Source organism: Vipera ursinii (assembly GCF_947247035.1).
Source record: "Vipera ursinii genome assembly, chromosome: 1".
Taxonomy (NCBI): domain Eukaryota; kingdom Metazoa; phylum Chordata; class Lepidosauria; order Squamata; family Viperidae; genus Vipera; species Vipera ursinii.
The window spans coordinates 121,061,617-121,081,277 of record NC_139512.1 but is presented as its reverse complement, the minus strand read 5'-3'; the positions used below and the strand labels follow the sequence as shown (position 1 = coordinate 121,081,277).

Here is a 19,661-nt window from a genome sequence, read left to right as displayed (position 1 = left end):
AAACCAACCGCCCATGGCAGAAACAACACAATGAAGTCTCCATTCATGTTCCCAGGCCTGGTGACAAAATGGGTGGATATCTACAGTAAGGCTGCATTTCTCCATGTATGGACATAGTATCATGTCCGCACCATTCAATAAATCAAGAGCTTGCTCAACTTAGATCTAAAGGTCTACTGGATACCAGAGCACTACCTGCCACTCAATTAAAATTTCTTTAGTTGGAGGAATAGTTCTAGCTGAACTTTGATTGGCTAGGAAGAGTGTACTCCCACGTTTTATTAAAAAGGTTCACAGCAAACAGCAATGATGTCAAAATTACATATGATGACGCAAACACCACCGTCATGTTTGCATCCCAATATTTGACACAAACTGCATTTTCCAAGTCACTATTTGGCTACAGATGCCCATATTTGTACTGAGCTATACAATACAATGCAGTGTTTACTCTGGTTTCTTTACTAGACACAATTTAGAATATTACTTAGTTCTTTTTATCTGTCAAGAAGTTTTATTTATTCAATTTCAATTCACCTTCTTAATGAATATTCATAGATAACAACTAAAATACTAAATACCAAATAAATAATACAAGTTAAGATTATTAACAATAAAAGCCTGTCAATGGGTGTATACCGTGCTTGATGGGAAGGAGGAAGAAGAGTATAATTTTTTTAAGGAATGTTTGAAAGCAATGCACAAGAAAATCCTTGCAGGTGTTAATTCAAGGGACCACTGAAATACCAGGGATGGGAAGAATTTTCCAAAGGGGGATCTGCAGATATCTGGACAGATTTGTAAGGAGAGAGGTGATTTCTCAGAGACCCAGACCCTCAACCACTCAGGACTCCAACAAGTTAACAAATTAATGTAATTTAATACTTGGAAAAGAATAGGTAAATTGTGTGGATCTTTTAATATGGACATCATAGGATCCTGTACACCAGTTAGCAGTATAGATGCCCTATTTTCTACCGTTTGCAACTTTTATGTATACATAAAAGATAATCTCATGTAGTATATCTTGCAGTAGTCAGAGTGAAATGTACGGTAACTAAGGCATGGATAACTATACTATTGCCAAATCCAACATTTTCTCTAATGCTGGCTTTTTCTTTGTTTTATTTTATGTTGGTCTTTAAAAATACGTTTGGTAAAACAAATACCCTACAGATCCTGTATTATATGTGAATACTGAAAATAAATAGGAAGTGCAGCCCAAGTAGTAGTTTGTGAAATGTACATATGATAAAAGTACATATGATAGCAATGCAGCTATCACATCAGACCAAGGCTTATTATATTAAATAATGTGGAAAGGAGACTGCAGGGCTGAAGGAAGAAATATATATTTGAAGGCTGCTGTGATTCAATAATTAGAGTTTCTGATTCGGGCTGAAGATCAGATCCTCAGCTCTTGCTCCTTTCTTGAATCCTACTGCACTACCAGTCCAGGAAAATTGGTAATGTCCACAAAAATGCCCGTTAGTCTCAATTAGGTAAACACAGAGATTTCTCGTTTTCTCTCTACTTCCATTAAGTTTTAGCTCAACATAAATGATGAATCAACAATGAACAACACATTAACTTATGAACTGCATACATTAACATGGTTCCTATTTTAGAACAGTGAGCAAATATCCAAAAATGCTTCTCTCCTTTTCTCCACTTCTCCCTTCATCCCGGCTCATTCATGTCTTTACCCTCCCAATGCAGGAGGCCTGTTACTTGGCAAGCCAGGTTAATAGCTAATGGATTGAAGAATTGTGGCCTGGAAGGGCCAAAGGTGGAAGTTCAGACCCAAATAGCCAGTTAAAATGAACAACCAAAGGAAGGAGGAGCTGGAAAGAATCTATCCTGTTGCTAAGTCACTTTCCAGACAGGAGTGCAACATTAAGAAAAGAAAGAAATCCACATCATGAGCAAAGCCAACAGAGCTTCCCAAAACATCCTGTCCCTTGCTCAAATAGGGTCCAAATGGCTTCCCTGGCCTATAAGTTGCTTATTGGCTTTGCAGGTGAGTAGAGTTACTAGGAGGTAATAATCCACTGGAGAAGAATTCAGACTTTCTTGTAATGGGTAGTGGCAGGTGAGAAATTGTTTCTGATAAATTGGAAAGTGATTTCAGCATGTTGGTTGTCCAGCATTAATCCTGGTATGCATTGTGGGTCATGTTAGTAGGGCAAAATACATGGGGTGTTATAATTATTAACTGATTATTATTATTATTAATTCATGAGCTACACTTTGATGTGTTACTCTAGGGGTGGGACAGGAATCATAGGTCTGATTGAAGATATTGGCTGGCAACTCTAGAAGTAGATAGACAAGCCTTCTGGACAACACTATGCTGTCTTTTGAACAAGGAACCTAGCTTTGTAAAGGGTGGGTAAGTTCTCTACTTTAGCCCTTTGTTCCTTCTCTCTAGCATCTCCTGGTCCAAGTGTCTTTTCTCTGCGTGTTTCACTTTCTCTTCATTGCCATACTGCCCAGGGAGCAACTGAAGGAGACTCCATCTTGGGATGGACTTCTAGCACACAATCTGTTTGCCTGTGGCATCTCCACAGCCATTCAGTGTAGTCTGGGTACCAGGTAAGCTGGTTTTAATCCCTTCTCCTACATATTCCCACAATCTTCTCTAGGGTCCATTTGATTCAGTTATGGATGAAAGCCAAGGTGGTTCAGTGACAATGTGGGACAATGAACAAGGAGCCTCAGACTGAGGAATCAGCCAGGGAATCTCACAGGGTGATTTGGGGCTAGTCACTACCGGACTTCAAAAGGTTGCTGTTGGAATATAGTTGGAGGAGGAAGGTGTTTAATACTGTCTTAGAAGGAAAGTTTCCCATAGTTTGACAAATAAACAGACTAAACAAAATAGGCAATCCACAATGGCAGAGCTTTTGGCATGGGGAGATGTAGTGGGAGGCTGAAGAGAAAGAAGGGTAGACTGGTTGCTGCATTCTATTCCTTTCAGATTGTGATCCTTTGTGCTATTGTTCTGGATTTTTAAAATTTGTGACTTTCCAAGACTGGGACAGAATGTGTGAATAACTGAAAGACAAGCACTATGTTTACTCTTTGCCCATCAACCAGGATAATATTGGCCCCATGATTAAAAGAGATGATCAACGTGTCCAGTTTGGATGTATTCTGTACTACATAAATAAGACTTTTGCTGAAGAAAATCTCTCATAGCCTGGGAGACAATTGTAAGCCTATCTCAAATATTCAATGTCAGGAAAAGATTGATCAAGAAGCAGTTCAAGACTGATCTGAAGCTCCAGATACACCTGAATGATAACTGATTTTCTGGTTCCATTTCAGTCAATTTCAGGCAGGATATTTTATTGAAACTGTTTTGCTGTCTTGATGGATGACCTACATTAGATATGGGATAGGAGGAAGATTGGCCTTGTTAGTTCTTCTGGATCTCTTAGAAGCTTTTGGTATCATCTACCATTAACTATGGGGGATGCGGTGGCTCAGTGGGTTAGGATGCTGAGCTTGTCGATCAGAAGGTTGGCAGTTTGGCGGGCCGAATCCCAAGTGCCGTGTAACAGAGTTGAGCGCCTGTTACTCGTCCCAGCTTCTGCCAACCTAGCAGTTCGAAAGCACGTAAAAATGCAAGTAGAAAAATAGGGACCACTACGGTGGGAAGGTAACAGCGTTCCGTGCGCCTTTAGCATCTAGTCATGCCGGCCACATGACCACGGAGACATCCTCGGAGAAGCGCTGGCTCTTCAGCTTTGAAACGGAGATGAGCACCGGCCCCTAGAGTTGGAAACGACTAGCACGCATGTGCGGGGGAACCTTTACCTTTACTTTTACCATTAACTATAGCATATTTTAGAACATCTGATAGAATGGCTCCAACCTCTGGTAGTTTGGAGGCATGTTTTTTACAGTAGTTCTGGTCCCTCCTGTCAGACTGTGCCCAGAAGGTGATTCTGGGAGACTATTGTTCAATAAAACAAAGGCATATCTTTCTCGCTTTTTGTTCTGTACCAGCCTGCTACCGGCCCTGCAGATAAGGCAGGGACAACCCCTTTTACAAGAAGGCAAGAGGCTGGAACTAAGCCTACCAAATTTATTAACATAAAAACATAAACAGAGCAAAGAGAGCAAACACGAACTATGAAACAGGAACTATTCAAACGGTTGCCTTCAGCAAACCAGCCCTCTCATGCATTCCCCTTTTATACAGTTCAGGGCGTGGCTTCTCTCTGCCTCCTTCTGAGGTGCCCCATTGCCTTCCTCTGTTTACTCCTGATTGACTGCCTCCTGCATCGGGCGTCCTTGAACAGGTCCAGCTGTGGGTCATCTTCATCCACGCTGTCAGGCTCACACAGCTGGGTCTGCGTCATGACCAGGTGGGAGGGGCCTGGCTGAGGGCTCTCATCAGCAAGCTCTCCAACCCCCTCAGCAACCTCTCCAACACCCCCCTCCTCCTCCTCTGAGTTGTCCGACCCAAATGCCGAATCCACAGGCTGACCCTGAATCACAACACTTTTGGGGGGGATAACTGTATCAACAGTTTTAAAAAAAGAAGATAAAAGCTAACACAAACTAATAAAAAGAAAGACATCAAAGAGAAAGCTAAAAGCGCAAGAAAGGAAAAAATAAAAAATAGAAAAGAAAGAAAAAAGATACAAAAAAGTGGGTTCTGATCTTCTTTAAAGCAGTTGTAAGTATAACATTTCTGAAAGAGGTTTAACAACAGCATTTGACAGATAAAGACACCCCCCTCCAATCATTGGAAAATCACAGTCCCATCAACACGCTTGACATTCCCAGTCAACTTTTCCTCCTTGCCCACAGAGTCTATTGTGACTCTGTTAGGGTAAAAATATTAGGTACAGCTGTCAGCTCCCCCTCCCCAGCTTGTTTTACCTGTTTATAATATTATGTTTTTTGAAGTCTACTCTAGACAGAATATAGAAGGGACATTTTGTGGTTTTGGAAAGCTAACTTGAATATGGATAACAACTCCCCTGTTTAGGCTGCCACCAGTCCTTCTACCGTGTTTATTGACTTTGTCAACCCCGCAGATTGCCACTGGTGCAGGCTCCATCTTTTGAATTCCTTATCCCAGCCATGGTACTGACCCAGCAGATGGCTCCTGTTCATCAATCATCATTGAAAGAAAACAGTGAGTTATGGTCTACTGCACTCACCACTCCTCCAAAAACTTATCATTAAGCACAAGGCATCAGAGGGCTGTAGTTAATATTTTCAATTATTGCTTGGGTTCAGACTTTGTTCTTTTCCCCCTTAGATTTCCATCCTGTCATTTAAAAAATTTTCTCCAGTGAATTCTATAGATTTCTTTCACAAGATACTGAATTCTGGGGGTTCCCCCTTTCCCTAATATCATTTTTGTTTTGACTACCCAGTACAAATGTACATATCCTTCTTTTTCATTCAGGCACAGAGGCTCTTGAAATATGTGCTGGGCTAGACTGTGAGAACAGAAGAAACCCGAAGCAATTGTTCCATGAGGTTGGTAGGTTTGATCTGTCAGAGAGCAAGGCTGGCTCTAGGATAAATAGCACTCATATCTGAGTGCCAAACAATAGCATGTTGGGCTCAAGAGGGAATTGAAGGAGAACAGGGGAAAAATTCTGTTGTGTGAACAGAAGTACATTTTATAATACTTTCAGGGCTTTTAGTGCTTGGTAATATCACGTACGCATCAGTTGCCTGCTTGGTTTAATCTAGGTTCTAGGACAAATGATTACAAACAACATATTGGGAAAAAAAAACCAGATGTTAAGCTAGCAGATAGAAATTTATTAATATCCAAATAGCCTGTATGTTTGGAGAAGATGTGTAGATATTTATGGCACTGCTTTTAAATATTTATTAAATTATAACATTATGTTAGCCTTTTGCAACAAAAAAACCAGTCTTGGGCAAAGGCCCTGATGGGGCGTCATACTGGAGGCACTTAATCAACTGAAATAAGATCCCACCTCCTCTCCATATGCATCTTGCTTCCTCCCTTGCCATTTTTGTTAATATTTAAGTCAATGTTAAAGTTAATAGCTATTATTTTCATGTTTTAGTGTTTAACGGTGTTGCTTTTATTTGGTTATAAGCCATCTGGAGTTCCCTGTAGGTGAGATGGGCAGAAATAATAAAATAAAAATAAATAAATAAAATAAAATAATAAAATAAAATAAAATAAAATAAATACAATAAAATACAATAAAATAAAATAAAATAAAATAAAATAAAATAAAATAAAATAAATAAAATAAAATAAAATAAAATAAAATAAAATAAAAAATAAAATAATAAAATAAAATAAAATAAAATAATAAAATAAAATAAAATAATAAATAAAATAAAATAAAATAATCCATGATCTATGAAAGATTATAAAATAATAAATTGTTTAAATTTTTCCATTTTTTATACTTTGTTTACCCCAAATCCGGATCACTATAAAGAGACTTCTTAAGAATGCTAATAAGTACTGCTCAGCATCCACTTCAGTTTGTCATCTAGGAAAGCTGCCCTAACCTCTGGGCCAATTCTGCTGGAGAAAGAGATAGACATCATGCAAACTAGACTATTTCGTCTCTTTTCATGTCATGCTCCACCCCCACCCCACCCCGAGGTTAATCTATTTTGTTTGCATGAGAGTAGAAAGATGGAGCAGCAATCATGAGAAGCCATTGTTATTCCCCTCCCCCCCCATGCCCACACCTTCCTGTGAAATCGGTCAGAATAAGTGTAACTGGCCAAAAACCACTCAGCGAGGTTCAGAGTCAGTGGAGATTTAAACTTAGGCCTCCCTCAGTCCTAAACCAGCATTCTAACTCTGCTTGCCCAATCTGGGCATACTCCCAGAAATCACCAGATAATATGACCATTACTGAGAGTTTTGGGAGCTGAAGTTCACCCTTCTGGACTGATGAAGTTGGAAAGGGGTGCTGTATTATTTATATTGCTCCGGCTTTACTACAGTATAGCTTTCACCATTTTTCCTCTCTTTTCCCCCAGCTCTCTGGTGCCGTACTAGTCTCTGGTCTAATACAGATGCTGTTTGGAGTGTCTGGAGCCTGTGGATGGATTGCCCATCATTGTGGTCCCATGGTCCTGGCTCCAAGCCTTTCTGTTATTGGACTTTCAGCTTACAAGCCTGCTGCTCTTCTCTGTTCTGAGAACTGGATAGCCGCTGTGCTGTAGGTTCTTCAACATTCTTTCCCTAACTCTTTTCAGAAGACCAGCCAAATATCAGATACTTTTTCAGCCATTATCTGGCAAGCAGAGGTTCTCTGAGAAATGGCAAGAGTACTCCAATCGATTGCTTTTCTCAGCAGAAAACTTTAAGAGCATTAAGGGCTTCTCAGTGCTGAAACTGAAATTCAGATGTTTTTAAAACACAATGTTTTTCTCATTTTTTTAAAGTCTTCATCAATGAAATTTTGAATTCCACAAAACTTTGTGGAGGGAATGGCTGACTTTAGAGGATTAAAAACTTTGAATATATGCCTTATGTATACACATTTACTTTTAAATGCAAGTTGCAAGATGTGCAAAATCCCATATTCTTGACTTTTTGTGTGTGTGTGTAGTTGGCATTTCTCTAAATGTGTTGGTTCTAATACCACAATAGGCATTTTAAATATGCATACCTTAATACCCAGATATCCTCTTTGTGCAAAAGGGAAAGATTTTGTGAGGGTGCTTCTGTTTGTGTCTTTCACTTCAACCAAAGAGAACAAGGCTCTTGTATGGGCAGATCTGTTTATGACTGAATTCTCTTTTCCTTTGGCAGTATATTACAGAATCTCACCTACCCTACCATCTTTTTCAGGCTTGTCTTGCTGTGTGTTTTGATATCCCAGCACCTGGCTTCTTGCCGACTGCCTCACTGCCAGTGGAGCCAAACAAAGAGACTTTCTATAACATTTGGTGGCCCAGCACTGCACATGTTTTCGGTACCAATTCAAGAGTTATTAGTTAAAAGTTATAAAGCAAATGGCAATACAATAAAGCAGATAAAAAGGAGGTGACACCCTGGAGATCAACATCCCTAATACAAAATATATTTCACTCTCCTCTCCAAATCCCGGGTGTGGGGAAACAACTAGGTCTACAAGGCCCGTTTAAGGGATAGCAGGACTGGGACTACTTGAATTTCTAGAGTGGTTCCAGGTAGGGCCCATCAGATGGTGCTTTGTTAAAGTTGGGTGGATCATACCTAATTACCAGACAGGGAGAGAAAACTGAAGCCTCTCTGTTGGGGATTCTTCTTCTCATGTTCACTCTATGTTTCCTGCAGGTTCTGCTACCCTTCTCTAGCATCTGGGTTATCTGTGGGATCCTTAGACCTGTTGCAATCCCTTGGGACCATTTGCATCCTTCCACACAACATCTTAACTTCAGCAACAGCACTCTGCAGTCCCCATGGCTCAAAATACCCTACCCAGGTTAGTGAGTGGCCAAGCCAGACTCTGCATTTCCCTTGTGCTAATCTTCAGGTTTCAATTCCTTTCTCTATTCCAGGTGAGCAGGGCTGGCCAGTGCTTAGCACTCATGCAATTGCTATTGGTGCTGCCATGGGGGTTACTGCAAGCATTAACTCCATAGGCTGCTACCTGCTGTGCAGCAAAGCCCTAAAGAATCCACCCCCCCTGCGGCATTCATGTAACAGAGGACTCTGTGCTGAGGGCCTTGGCAGTCTCCTGTCAGCTGTGCTGGGAAGCATGTCTGGAACTGCCTCCAGTATGTCCAACGCCTGTGCCAGCAGCCTGACTCAGGTACCAGTATGGATTGGAGTCATGGGAGTGCTCATTGCAGAGATCTCACATGGGAATCAGTAGGTACCTGCCCTCAAAGAATGGGGACATCAGCCCAGTTTCAGGAACAGCCTACAATATGCTTCATTTGCACATGGAGGTATAGTGGCTTGGTTCATACAACAAGCTAAGCTTTAATACATTTTATCTTTTGTGACTTAGAATGTTTTAGGATTCTATAGGTTTGCAATTTATAGGCCACAGTTCTTTGGTAAGTGTTGTGTGAACCCACTCAAGTGAAATATATTTAATAGCCATGGCTAAATATCTTATGTGAACATAAACATTCAGCTAAATAATGACTCTATCTCTTTACATTTTTCTCCTAAGAATAGACATATAACAATTTATTCTTTTTGGTTTCTTTCACTTTGGGCTTGCCATGTTCATTGAGCTGTACATACTGCTTACTTTATTGAATTACTGTATTTTATTAAATTATTATGATGCTAATTATAATCCATTTTTCCTTTGGGAATTCAACTCAGTTTAATATAGAATCTCTCTCTGGTTTTTAACTTCACAATAATAAGGGGGAGCATGATTTCAATTAATTAAGGTAATCATGGGATTTCCACTATTTGAGCTCCAAGAGGAAGAACATCTGGGCCCATTTAGATATTGGGGGGAGTAGGAAATGCTGGAGAAGTACAAAGTGAAGATTCCCACAGAGTATGACACGTGCTCAAAAATCTGTTTCCAAACTAATGCGATTATCATGCAACTGAAGGGTTTTTTCCTGTTTGCTTCCTTTAATGGAGCCATTTTACTCTGAACTTTAATTTAGTTTAATGGTGTGTAGAAAGATCTGTGAGGTAATGTCCATGTGGCCAACTTAATAGGAGCTTTCATTCTGTTTTCCATATTCAGAGTACCTCATTTCGTTCAGTGTGGATTGGTGCATTGGCATGCGTAGTGTTGGGCCTCTCTCCCCGTCTCATGGGATTTCTTACCACCATCCCTCTTGGAATTCATGGTAATAAATGTTTTCTGTATATCTCCCTGTGCATAGATTGAGGTATCTTGGTCCACTATCTGCTTATTCACATCAGTGAGGTAAACTGGTCCCGCCTCTTTTTTTAATTGAATTGAAGACTTTATTTGGCCAGGTGTGATTAGACACACAAGGCATTTGTCTCTGGTGCAGAAGCTCTCAGTGTACATGCAAAGCAACAGAATAATTATAACCACAATAATAATAATAATAACAACAATAATAGTTATATCAATAAGAGGGGGGAGTAAGAAAGATAATAAGAAAGATAAATAATGCTACAGTCATACTACGTGGGTAAATACACATAGACATTAGACAGCATTGGGAGAATTAGGTGTTCAGCAGAGTGATGGCACGAGGGAAAAATCTGTCCCAGTGTCTAGTTGTTATGGCTTGCAATGCCCCGTAGCACCATCCTGAGGGGAGGAGTTGAAACAATTTGTGTCCAGGGTATGAAGGGGTCTGTAGATATCTCCTCAGCCCTTCTTCTGACCTTCACAATATACAGGTCTTCCATAGAAGGCAGGCTGGTTGCAATGGTTGTTTCTGCAGTCTTAACTATCAGTTGGAGTCTGTACCTGTTCTGTTTGGTTGCTACACCTAAATTAAAATTAAAAAAAACAGATAATTCTGGAACTTTATTTCTGTGGACAGGGACTCCGCACGGTCATTTTTAGCAGTGCTAGATTCCCAGAAAATGTCAGGGATTGTGGGTGCTTCCTGACAATTTTTTAAAATCACTGTGCCTTATTTATGGGATGTTATGGGAACCGAGGTATAAATACTGATTTCCATTTGTAACACTATTTGCAACAGCCATTGGAATTTTTCCATCCTTTTTTTCCTACCACAAAAAAAAATCTGCTAAGCAGAAAAAGATGGAAAAGCTGCAGAATGCGTGTTGATTGGTAGCACTGGGAGATGGTTGTCTAAAATTACTCTTTATTCTACTATTCTATCCTAACATCAACTGAATTCTGCTTTTTTCATTCATGGGGGATCTTTGATCACCAATGCTGTCTTCAGGAGGAGTGCTTTGCGTAACATACAGTATAGCTGTGGGCACTGGTGTCTCCTACTTCCAATACACAGATATTGATTCGGGCAGGAATATCTTCATTGTGGGATTCACCATGTTCATGGGACTTCTGGTTCCAAAGTGGCTGTGTGGGGCACCTGGATCCCTTACCACAGGTACTGGCTGGGGGTGGAGTGGGGTGAGGATTTCTGCATGCTCAGAGCTATAAGAAGACAAATAAAAAAGCAATGATTTTTTAAAAACCAGATGTTTTATTTTAATGACTCGTTTCATTCCCAGCCAGCATGTCTATTTCTAATCCTGGCTGAGATTAATAAGAGTTATAAATAATCAAAATATCTGGGGAGCACATATACACTCTGGCTATGTTAATACATTCTGAAAGTGAATTAGAATTAAGAAAAAAATAAAATCACTTTTAATGGTAATTTATTCACTGAAACATGTTGTTTTCCCAAGCTAACATTTTTGGGCACGTGTGAACTAAGTCTTTAAATTACAAGTAATTCTTTTTGAAGTTATAATAATGAGAGAAGTTAGAATCTTCAAACAATTTAGTGTCCCTTGATCTAGGCCTCTGAATTAAGCTATATTGAAATTAAAAAGAAACAGAAATGAATGATTTTAGATAAATTGTTCAAGATGTTATTTTTCCCATATGAAGCTTCCTAAGTGTGAAGATGTGCAGATAAGGGTTTTATTCAGACTTTCCTGTTTAGGAATTCCCTTTCTAATGTAATTGCTAGGCAAAAGCTCTATTTGAACAAAAGTGAGTAAAGAAATACCTTTTTATTTTGCCACTTCTATTTTTAATTCTTTGCTTGTTGATTAAATTAGTTAGATCAACCCGGGAAATGTTATGTATAAGACATCAGGACATGACATTGTTAAATTAATAATGATGCTCTTTCTACAGGCTATATCCCGTTAGACCTCTTTCTGCTTTCTTTGTTGATGGTGCCTTCTTTTATAACTGGATTCCTATCCTTCTTCTTAGAAAACACAGTTTCAGGTGAGGAGACAGATTTCCTTATTCTGATGAGTTTTGGATTAGTCATATTGCTAAAAATTCTTTGTAGATTTATTGATTAGTGGAATAACTGTTGACTTTACGTTTCTAATTGGTATTTTGATTGTTATTCTGAAAGTTGTTTTCTCAAAGCTTTTTAGAGATGTTGCATTCTTCAAACAGAAGTATACTTGCCTAGATTGTAAGATATACTGTTCTCAGTTGAGTCACCCTTCTTAAAAATTCTCTCCGAAAATGTTGGCGAGTTGTTGATATTAAAGGCAGCAGGTCAAAACAATTTTTTACCAAATTTTAATACAATTGATTCTTAGCTGCTTATGGACTTCTTTTATTTGCTTATTACAGCACTTTCTGGCTTAGACAGTTTTAACACTGCAAACTGCTTTGAGGGCCAAAAGATGCAGTTTATATTATTTTACCAACAGTGAAAAAGATGTGGAGCCATAATACCAAAAGATCAAATTTTCTCATAATCACAACACATATTTATGGATATTTTGAACTGATGTGATCATTTTTTCCAAGGTACTCTGCAAGAACGTGGACTACTCAATCCTTTGTCATCACGAAATCTAGAAACTGGAAGCAACTTGCTTCAACACAGAAAGGAGGAGGATTCTGCACAAAGATGTAAACTACTATTAATCCCCCAAAGGCATTTGCCGCCATCCTGGTGTAAAGGGTTTCCTTTCTGTCTTCTCTGTCCCCTTGAGGAAAGCAAACAGGAGACTACGAATCATTATCCACTGGAAGAACTGCACCATTTAGATGGAGAAACCACAGATCTACTGTTGAAAAGCGAAATGGTGAAACTGGAGTCAGAAGTAGAGCTGGAAACAGAGAAGGAATTTAAAATTATGCAAGGGAATTTGGAGAACCATAAGCATGGTAGACCAATGGTTCATGAGATAATTCCTCTCTGTTGATTTAAAAAGAATCCTTTTTCCTATAAAAATATTCTACAAAGACTATATAAATTACTTTGAAATTTCAAACATTTTGTTTGCAGACTACCTTGGAGACAAAAATAATGTGACAATCTTCGTTAGGCATGTATTTTAAAATCCTTCCTTTAGCATTTCTTTGTCTAAGAGACTTGTTTGTTTCCATCTCTGCAACTCGCATTAATAAGTTTTATTTTTCCGCTTGGGTGAATAGTTACTCCACACTAAAGTGGGCAGTGTGCAAACCTAGACCAGAATTCAGAGCCCAATTATATTAAAGTGGTTGTATTGGATAATGAATTTGATGAATTTTATTTGTACTTTTCTTTCATCTTTAAGTATCTGAATCTTTAACTATTCAATGAAAAAAAATTACCACTCAGATTGCCCTGTATCTAGAAAAGGGATATTCCTCCCAGTGCTGTCAGGTTACATTACAATAATCTTTGCTGACTTAGGCTGAGATTGTCACAGAATCCAATAATTCTGAAGGTCCTACACACTGCAATTATGTATACTGGTTTTACAATAAAAATGTAATTAATGATTTATTTTACATATTTTAACATACATAAAATATAGAAAACATAACAGCACAAAACATAGCATCATTAACAATAAGACTATCAGATCTGGACTTCAAAAATATGAACAACTATTAAATGTCATCTAGAAGTTGTCCGAATTTTCCATCCAAAAAGTGGCTGTACAAGTTAACAGGGAAGAGGAAAACTTTACAGTATATTAATATAGTGAGTGTTTAATTTTGGGGTCAATTTCTAATGGCTTCAAACATTTGGCTTTTAACATCAGGATCTGTTTTTCATCAAGATCCCTTTATCTGGTCAATCACTCATGTTTATGAATTAATATCAGAAAGAATATTTGCATTAGATTTAGATAGTAAAGTTGAGGCAGACAGTAGCTACCGGTATCATTTTTTTGTTTTTGTTCTGCTTTATTTCGCACTTTTAAACAAGTAGCAAATTATAGTTAGCAGATAAATGTTAAAATGTTTCCATTTTTGTTTCAAGATTAAAGTACAGCTTTCTTTTTGGACCGCTGGACTAGTGCAGGCTGCATCTTCTTTGGTTCTGAGCTTTAGTATTATTTTACTACAGGCATTCAGGAGCTATGTTCGTGCCTATTTTTAACGAGCAGATGAATGTACCGCATCCACTTTTAGTCAGAGAAGTCGGGTAGTAAACAAACTCAAGGCACAGCAAAATAGGATTGTTTCCGGCACCTCTCTCTGCTTCCCTCTTACTAACCTCACACATACCGCGTGCGGAGGAAGTCTGTATGTTAGCATTATAAAGCAGGACAGCCAACAAAGTACAGAAATATAATATTTGAAGTATCTTCTCCTGCCTCCACATCGCTAATTTTTAGACACAAACAAACCAACAAACAGTACTGCCCACCCCCGACCTACATTGACTGAGCGGCGTCCCTTTCCATCTAACTACAACTTCCAGCATGCCTTGGGAGATTAGGAGGGAATTGTGGGAATGGTAGTTTCCCATTGCTAAAATCGTTGGTAAGCCTGTATCCCGGATGAGTACAGTATGGCTCTTGGAAAGTGCTGTTTTAAAAAACCCTCCTCGTGGCTGCATTTCTTCTGGCTTTGCTGACAAAATGCTGTGAGAGCAAAGCCGAGGGAAGCTTTGTTGTTGCGACCTGTCTTTGGATCTTCCTTCCGGTTATCTGACCGTGCCGGTAGGATTTCTCCTCTTTTCCTAACTAGCCTCTTTCCCTGCTGCACTCCCATTTGACTCTTGTCTTTTCCCTCTCTTGGAAACATTTGAAAAGCACTTTAAAGATGAATTTGGTGCGAGTTGTTCAGGTTGAGTCCGGCCCGAAATAATCTCAACATCTGGTTGCTCTCAGAATATCTACAAATTTCCCCTCTAAATTTCCCATCTAAAAATGCAAATTTTTAGAACTTTTATTTCCTCTTTCTCATCTTTTACGTCCTCACCACAGGTTCTGGAGACTTTGAATACTGTTTGTAGGTAGTCCTTGATCTATAACAGTTCATTTAGTGACCATTCAAAGTTGCAACAGCATTGAAAAAAGTATGACTTATGACCGTTTTGCTCACATACTATCCTTGCAGTAACCCCCTAGTCATGTGATCAAAATTTAGCAACTGACTTATATTTACGAGGGTGGTACATCCCAGGTCATGTGATCACTTTTTGTGACCTTCTTAGAAGCAAAGTCAATAGGGAAGCCAAAGTCACTTAACAACCATGTTACTAACTTAACAACTACAGTGATCCACTTAACAACTGCTGCATAAATGGTCATAAAATGCAAAATTTACTTAAATGTTTCACTTAACAAAAATTTGGGGCTCAGTTGTGGTCATAAGTCGAGGACTGCCTGTACTAATTTGTAATATTTAATTGGTTTATAAAGTTACTGACTTCAGAAGGATTTTGGAGGTTTTGAAAGGAAAGCAGTTACATAAATCAAATATTTCTCTAGTTTGCTTCCTATGCTTTTAGTCATTCAAATCCAACATGGCTTAGATCAAGGGTGTCAAACTCCCGGCCCACAGGCCGGACACATCACAAGGAAACTGCGCCCACCCCATTGGGGAAAAAGTTCCGATATGTTGCACGATGGCACGTGACGTCACAAGTTTGACATGTCTGGCTTAGATTCTTTATTTCTTTTTTTTTTAGTTGCTGCATCTTAATTATAGAGTTACCCTCAGATATATTTTCAATCAAACTAATTTGATTGCAGATAACAGAATTTCAGTTTCAAATCCTGACTCACTGGAGAAGAGCCTAATGCTGGGAAAGATTGAGGGCAAGAGAAGAAAGGGATGACAGAGAATGAGGTGGCTGGATGGAGTCACTGAAGCAGTAGGCGTGAGCTTAAATGGACTGCAGAAGATGGTAGAGGACAGGAAGACCTGGAGGAGCCTTGTCCATAGGGTCACAATGGGTCGGACACGACTTTGCAATTAACAACAACAGGATTTAATTTGAGCTAACAAAGAACTAGTCAAATCCTCCTACCTTGTCAAAATGTTGAAATCCTAGGCAAATAACCTCTGAATCAAATCATATAGGATCAAGCTACAAATTATTTTATTTTTAGCATGTATGTTGCTGGCTGAGCTATTGCAAACAATGAAAACAGAAATAGTAGCACTGTTACTCTTAATGTTCTAGAGCAGAGGTCCCCAACCTTTTGGGCACCAGGGACCGATTACGTGGAGAGAGGTTTTTCCACATACCAGAGGGGACGTGATTTCATGTGCTGCCTGCATCCCACGGATGGGCCTTTGCTTGTTGGTGTGGACTGGTTGCTGTCATGCCGTGGCCTGGTACTGGACCACGGACCGGGGGTTGGGGACCCCTGTTCTAGAGCCTCAACATTTGATTTATTTTCTCAAGCTTTAACCTCTCTTCATTTACCACTTTTAAAAACTTGCTTGGTATAGATTTCATAATGTGTGCTTTATTATTTATTTACAATATTTTATGTTGCTTTTCATTAAAATAATATCAAAGTGATTTGCAGACAAAATGAATAAAATAAAAGTAAACAAAGTAAAACACAGAAAACAGTAAACAGTAAAAACACAACACTGATTACAATAAAGCACTAAAATCAACAGTTGTTAGATCAGGTGACTTTAAGAAAGGAGATCTTGAGGAACACCTGGAGGCCATTCCCTAAACTATTAATGTTTAGCAAAAGTTTGTAAAAACATTCATAAAGAGAACTGCTAAATTCCCACTGGAAGTATGTAGTATCATACAGTTAAGCATCATCTGAACATAATTATTATGTAGGCTGTAGCCTATAAACCTGGGGTGTCAGACTGTCGGCCCATGGGCCGGATGCGTCATGGCGAAACTGCGCTCACCCCATTGCCGGCAATGGAAAAAAAAATGCAATATATCGCGACACGTCACGTGACGTTGTGAGTTTGACACCCCTGCTATAAACTATCATCTGCCTTAGAACATAGGAACCTACCTGGAGGTGATATTCAAATTACATCTAGACATTAGTTTGTGATGCTGAGTGGCTTTGCATCTACGGTATTTATTCCAAGAAAAACAAAAAAAAATGCAGCAAGTCTGGAGTAAGTCATGTTATATATCTGAACTTGAAGTACATTGAGACTTTTTAATGAATTACTTCAGAATTCAGAGATGATTTTTTAGCCTAAAAACATAAGACTTCCAGCTTCAGTATAAACATCTGGATTTTTAAAGCTATGTTTTCCTATGCTTTGGCCTGCTACGATCTTTGCAGAGTTGCCAATTTCTTCAGTTTATGACATTTTTAAAGAAATAGAATTGAATGACGTTATTTGTTTGCAGGATGGAGACTTCAGATGATCTACAGATTGAACTCCTTCTGCAGCCTTGGGCTTCAGTTTGTTTTTCTGAGTCTACCAGATTGATGGCTAAGGCTTGCTTTACTGACTCAAGCTACATCTTGCTCCTCTCTGACCTCAGTAATATGTGGTATGAAAGTGCAACTACTGAGATGATACAACAGAGGTCAAAGGTAAGTAAGAAACTAAAATTATGAAATTTAGTTTAGTTTAGTTTTATTGGATTTTTATACCGCCCTTCTCCCGAAGGACTCAGGGCGGTGAACAGGGCATATCATAAAACTACAAAAATACAAAAGTTAAAAAAGAATTAAATTATTGCCCACAGTAAAAACAATAGAAAATATATATAAATATTAAAACCCTAAATTGACTCCCCATCAGGCCAGGCCAGCTTGTTCGAATAAGTGGGTCTTTAACCCGCGCCGGAAGGAGCGGAGATCCGGTGCCATCCGGAGCTCAACCGGCAGCTGATTCCACAAAGCCGGAGCGCCCACAGAGAAGGCCCTCCCCCTGGGGGCCACCAGCCGGCATTCTCTGACCGGAGGCACCCTGAGGAGGCCCTCTCTGTGGGAACGCACAGGGCGGAGGGGAGTTGACGCCGGCAGCAGGTGGTCCCCGAAATGAGCAAACAGTCCATTTTATTCTAAAGGTAGTCCTCGATTTACAGCCATTCATTTAGTGCCTGTTCAAAATTACAACGGCACTGAAAAAATGACTTATGACCAGTCCTCACACTTATGACTGTCTCAGCATCTCCAACTGTCACATATTTAGGATGGTTGCAACATTCCAGGGTCATGTGATTGCCATTTGAGACCTCCTCAGGTGGTTTCCAGCAAGCAAAGTCAATAAGGGAAGCTGGATTCACTTAATGACCATATGATTCACTTAACAGCTGCAGTCATTTGTTTAATCACTGTGGCAAAAAAGATAAAATTGGATGTGACTGACTCACCTTGCTGAGCAATGTAAATTCTGGCCCAAATTATGGTCAAAAGCCAAGGATTACCTCTTCTCCAGTTTGGTGCTTCTCAGATGTGCTGGAATATAACTTGAAAAATCAACAACCTGTATGATACTGGATAGTGAAATTTGTAAGTAAAGACATCCAACTAGGGTTGCGGGTGGAAGAGGGAAGGATGGGAAAAACTGATCAGTCCACTTCAGCAGGTATTTAAGTTTAAAGGAAAATCCTAAGAACAGGAATCTGCAGAGAGGAAATTCTGAACTGCAAGAAGCAGTTGTTATGTAAATTGTCATCTTGTTTTTCCGCTTCACTAGTAGAAAGTTATCCAGGCCATTCATGTCTGAAATGAAAATATAAAATGAAATCAATGTGTTATTCCTAAAACAAACCCATTATTAAGAAGGATGTCCAATCTGTACATAAATATAATTTTTCAGAGTATTACTCCTGGACTGGACAGAATAGATTTTTTTTAAAAAGGAAATGATTGAATCTGGTCTTGCAGCAGTGTCTTAATATGGACTCTGAAGCTTCTGGACAGTGGAGATGTAGCCTTCCTTTAACTCGTATATTACTTTTAGAGTTAGAATTAGTGGACGCTGGGGTGAGTAGGGAGAATGTATCTCAAGACTGTAATAAGAGAAGATAAGAACTTGGCAGGTTGTTAAACAGGAGGGAAAGTTTTTGTTTTAAACTAATTGGAGAATGTGATTTATGACGTTTAATTAAGGGAAGGAATTGTGTTTGATATGATGTGTTCAGGGGAGGAGAATTCAGATCTTGGCTTCCAATATATATGTGCCAAAGCTATGCAACTAAATTAAAAGATTCTTTAAGGTAAACAATGCCTTGAAGTTCTTTGAAGTACTGCATATGTCGGAATCATGACATTAAGCCAAGATCTGCTTACATATACAACTATGAAATGAGATTATATTATCTTCTTTGAAGAATATTATTATTTCATTTTATGTAGGAGCTAAATAAACGACTAACTGCTCCTGTAGCTTCTATCCTGAACTGCCTGCGCAACCTAGTTTGTCCTCTTCTGGAAGGGAAAGAGAACAACTCCGTCTCCTTCTCCTGTCAGCTTAGCTCCAGCACATTAATACTCCATGTGAAGAGTGAACTTCTAGGATTGCCCTTCTACTGGGATTTTCATTGTGTTGCAGCACCTCTTGAGATGGTGAGTTGAAGAATGATGTTTTCCAATAGGAGAAAAAGTTGAAAATTTCTGTTCTACTGTAGAGACGTGAGGATGTTTGGCTATCAGAAGATTTCTTGTTAAAATCTCCTTGGATTTGGAATTGCTGCATAGGCACACATTAAAGATTACTTAATATTGATGTAATATATTGAAGTGTCACTTTTCTGTTTATAGTTATTGGTTCAACCCTGCCTACTGGAAGATGCTCCAGTTCTGCTAGAAGTAAATGGCTTGTTTACCTGTGGTTTACTAAATAGCCTACAATTGGCTTTCATCTAACATGCCA

The 19,661-nt window shown here is 39.0% G+C and overlaps 2 protein-coding genes across 2 annotated transcripts in view; both read left to right on the top strand.

Annotated features, from left to right (window-relative positions):
• Nucleotides 1-1,885: 1,885 nt before the first annotated feature.
• On the top strand, nucleotides 1,886-13,367 carry SLC23A3 (solute carrier family 23 member 3). The gene is made up of 12 exons (XM_083375924.1): nucleotides 1,886-2,020; nucleotides 2,432-2,595; nucleotides 5,055-5,155; nucleotides 5,432-5,505; nucleotides 7,015-7,196; nucleotides 7,832-7,955; nucleotides 8,300-8,447; nucleotides 8,524-8,777; nucleotides 9,687-9,792; nucleotides 10,840-11,007; nucleotides 11,769-11,864; nucleotides 12,408-13,367. The coding sequence occupies exons 1-12, from the start codon at nucleotides 1,922-1,924 to the stop codon at nucleotides 12,806-12,808; spliced, it is 1,917 nt and encodes a 638-aa protein (XP_083232050.1). The 5' UTR covers nucleotides 1,886-1,921; the 3' UTR covers nucleotides 12,809-13,367.
• A 1,004-nt stretch (nucleotides 13,368-14,371) lies between these two features.
• Nucleotides 14,372-19,661, top strand: part of NHEJ1 (non-homologous end joining factor 1) — a 107,545-nt gene continuing 102,255 nt past the window's right edge. Inside the window, exons 1-3 of the mRNA XM_083375883.1 lie at nucleotides 14,372-14,545; nucleotides 17,182-17,371; nucleotides 19,145-19,354. Coding sequence (XP_083232009.1) covers nucleotides 17,183-17,371; nucleotides 19,145-19,354 — 399 coding nt within the window. The 5' untranslated portion in view covers nucleotides 14,372-14,545; nucleotide 17,182. The remainder of the gene's footprint in view (nucleotides 14,546-17,181; nucleotides 17,372-19,144; nucleotides 19,355-19,661) is intronic.

Coding starts and splice junctions, on each gene's coding strand:
- SLC23A3 (XM_083375924.1), top strand. CDS start 1,922: ATGAGCAAAGCCAACAGAGCTTCCCAAAACATCCTGTCCCTTGCTCAA. Junction 5,156..5,431: donor ATCATCATTGAAAGAAAACA/GTGAGTTATGGT, acceptor TTTTTCATTCAG/GCACAGAGGCTCTTGAAATA. Junction 11,865..12,407: donor CTTAGAAAACACAGTTTCAG/GTGAGGAGACAG, acceptor ATTTTTTCCAAG/GTACTCTGCAAGAACGTGGA.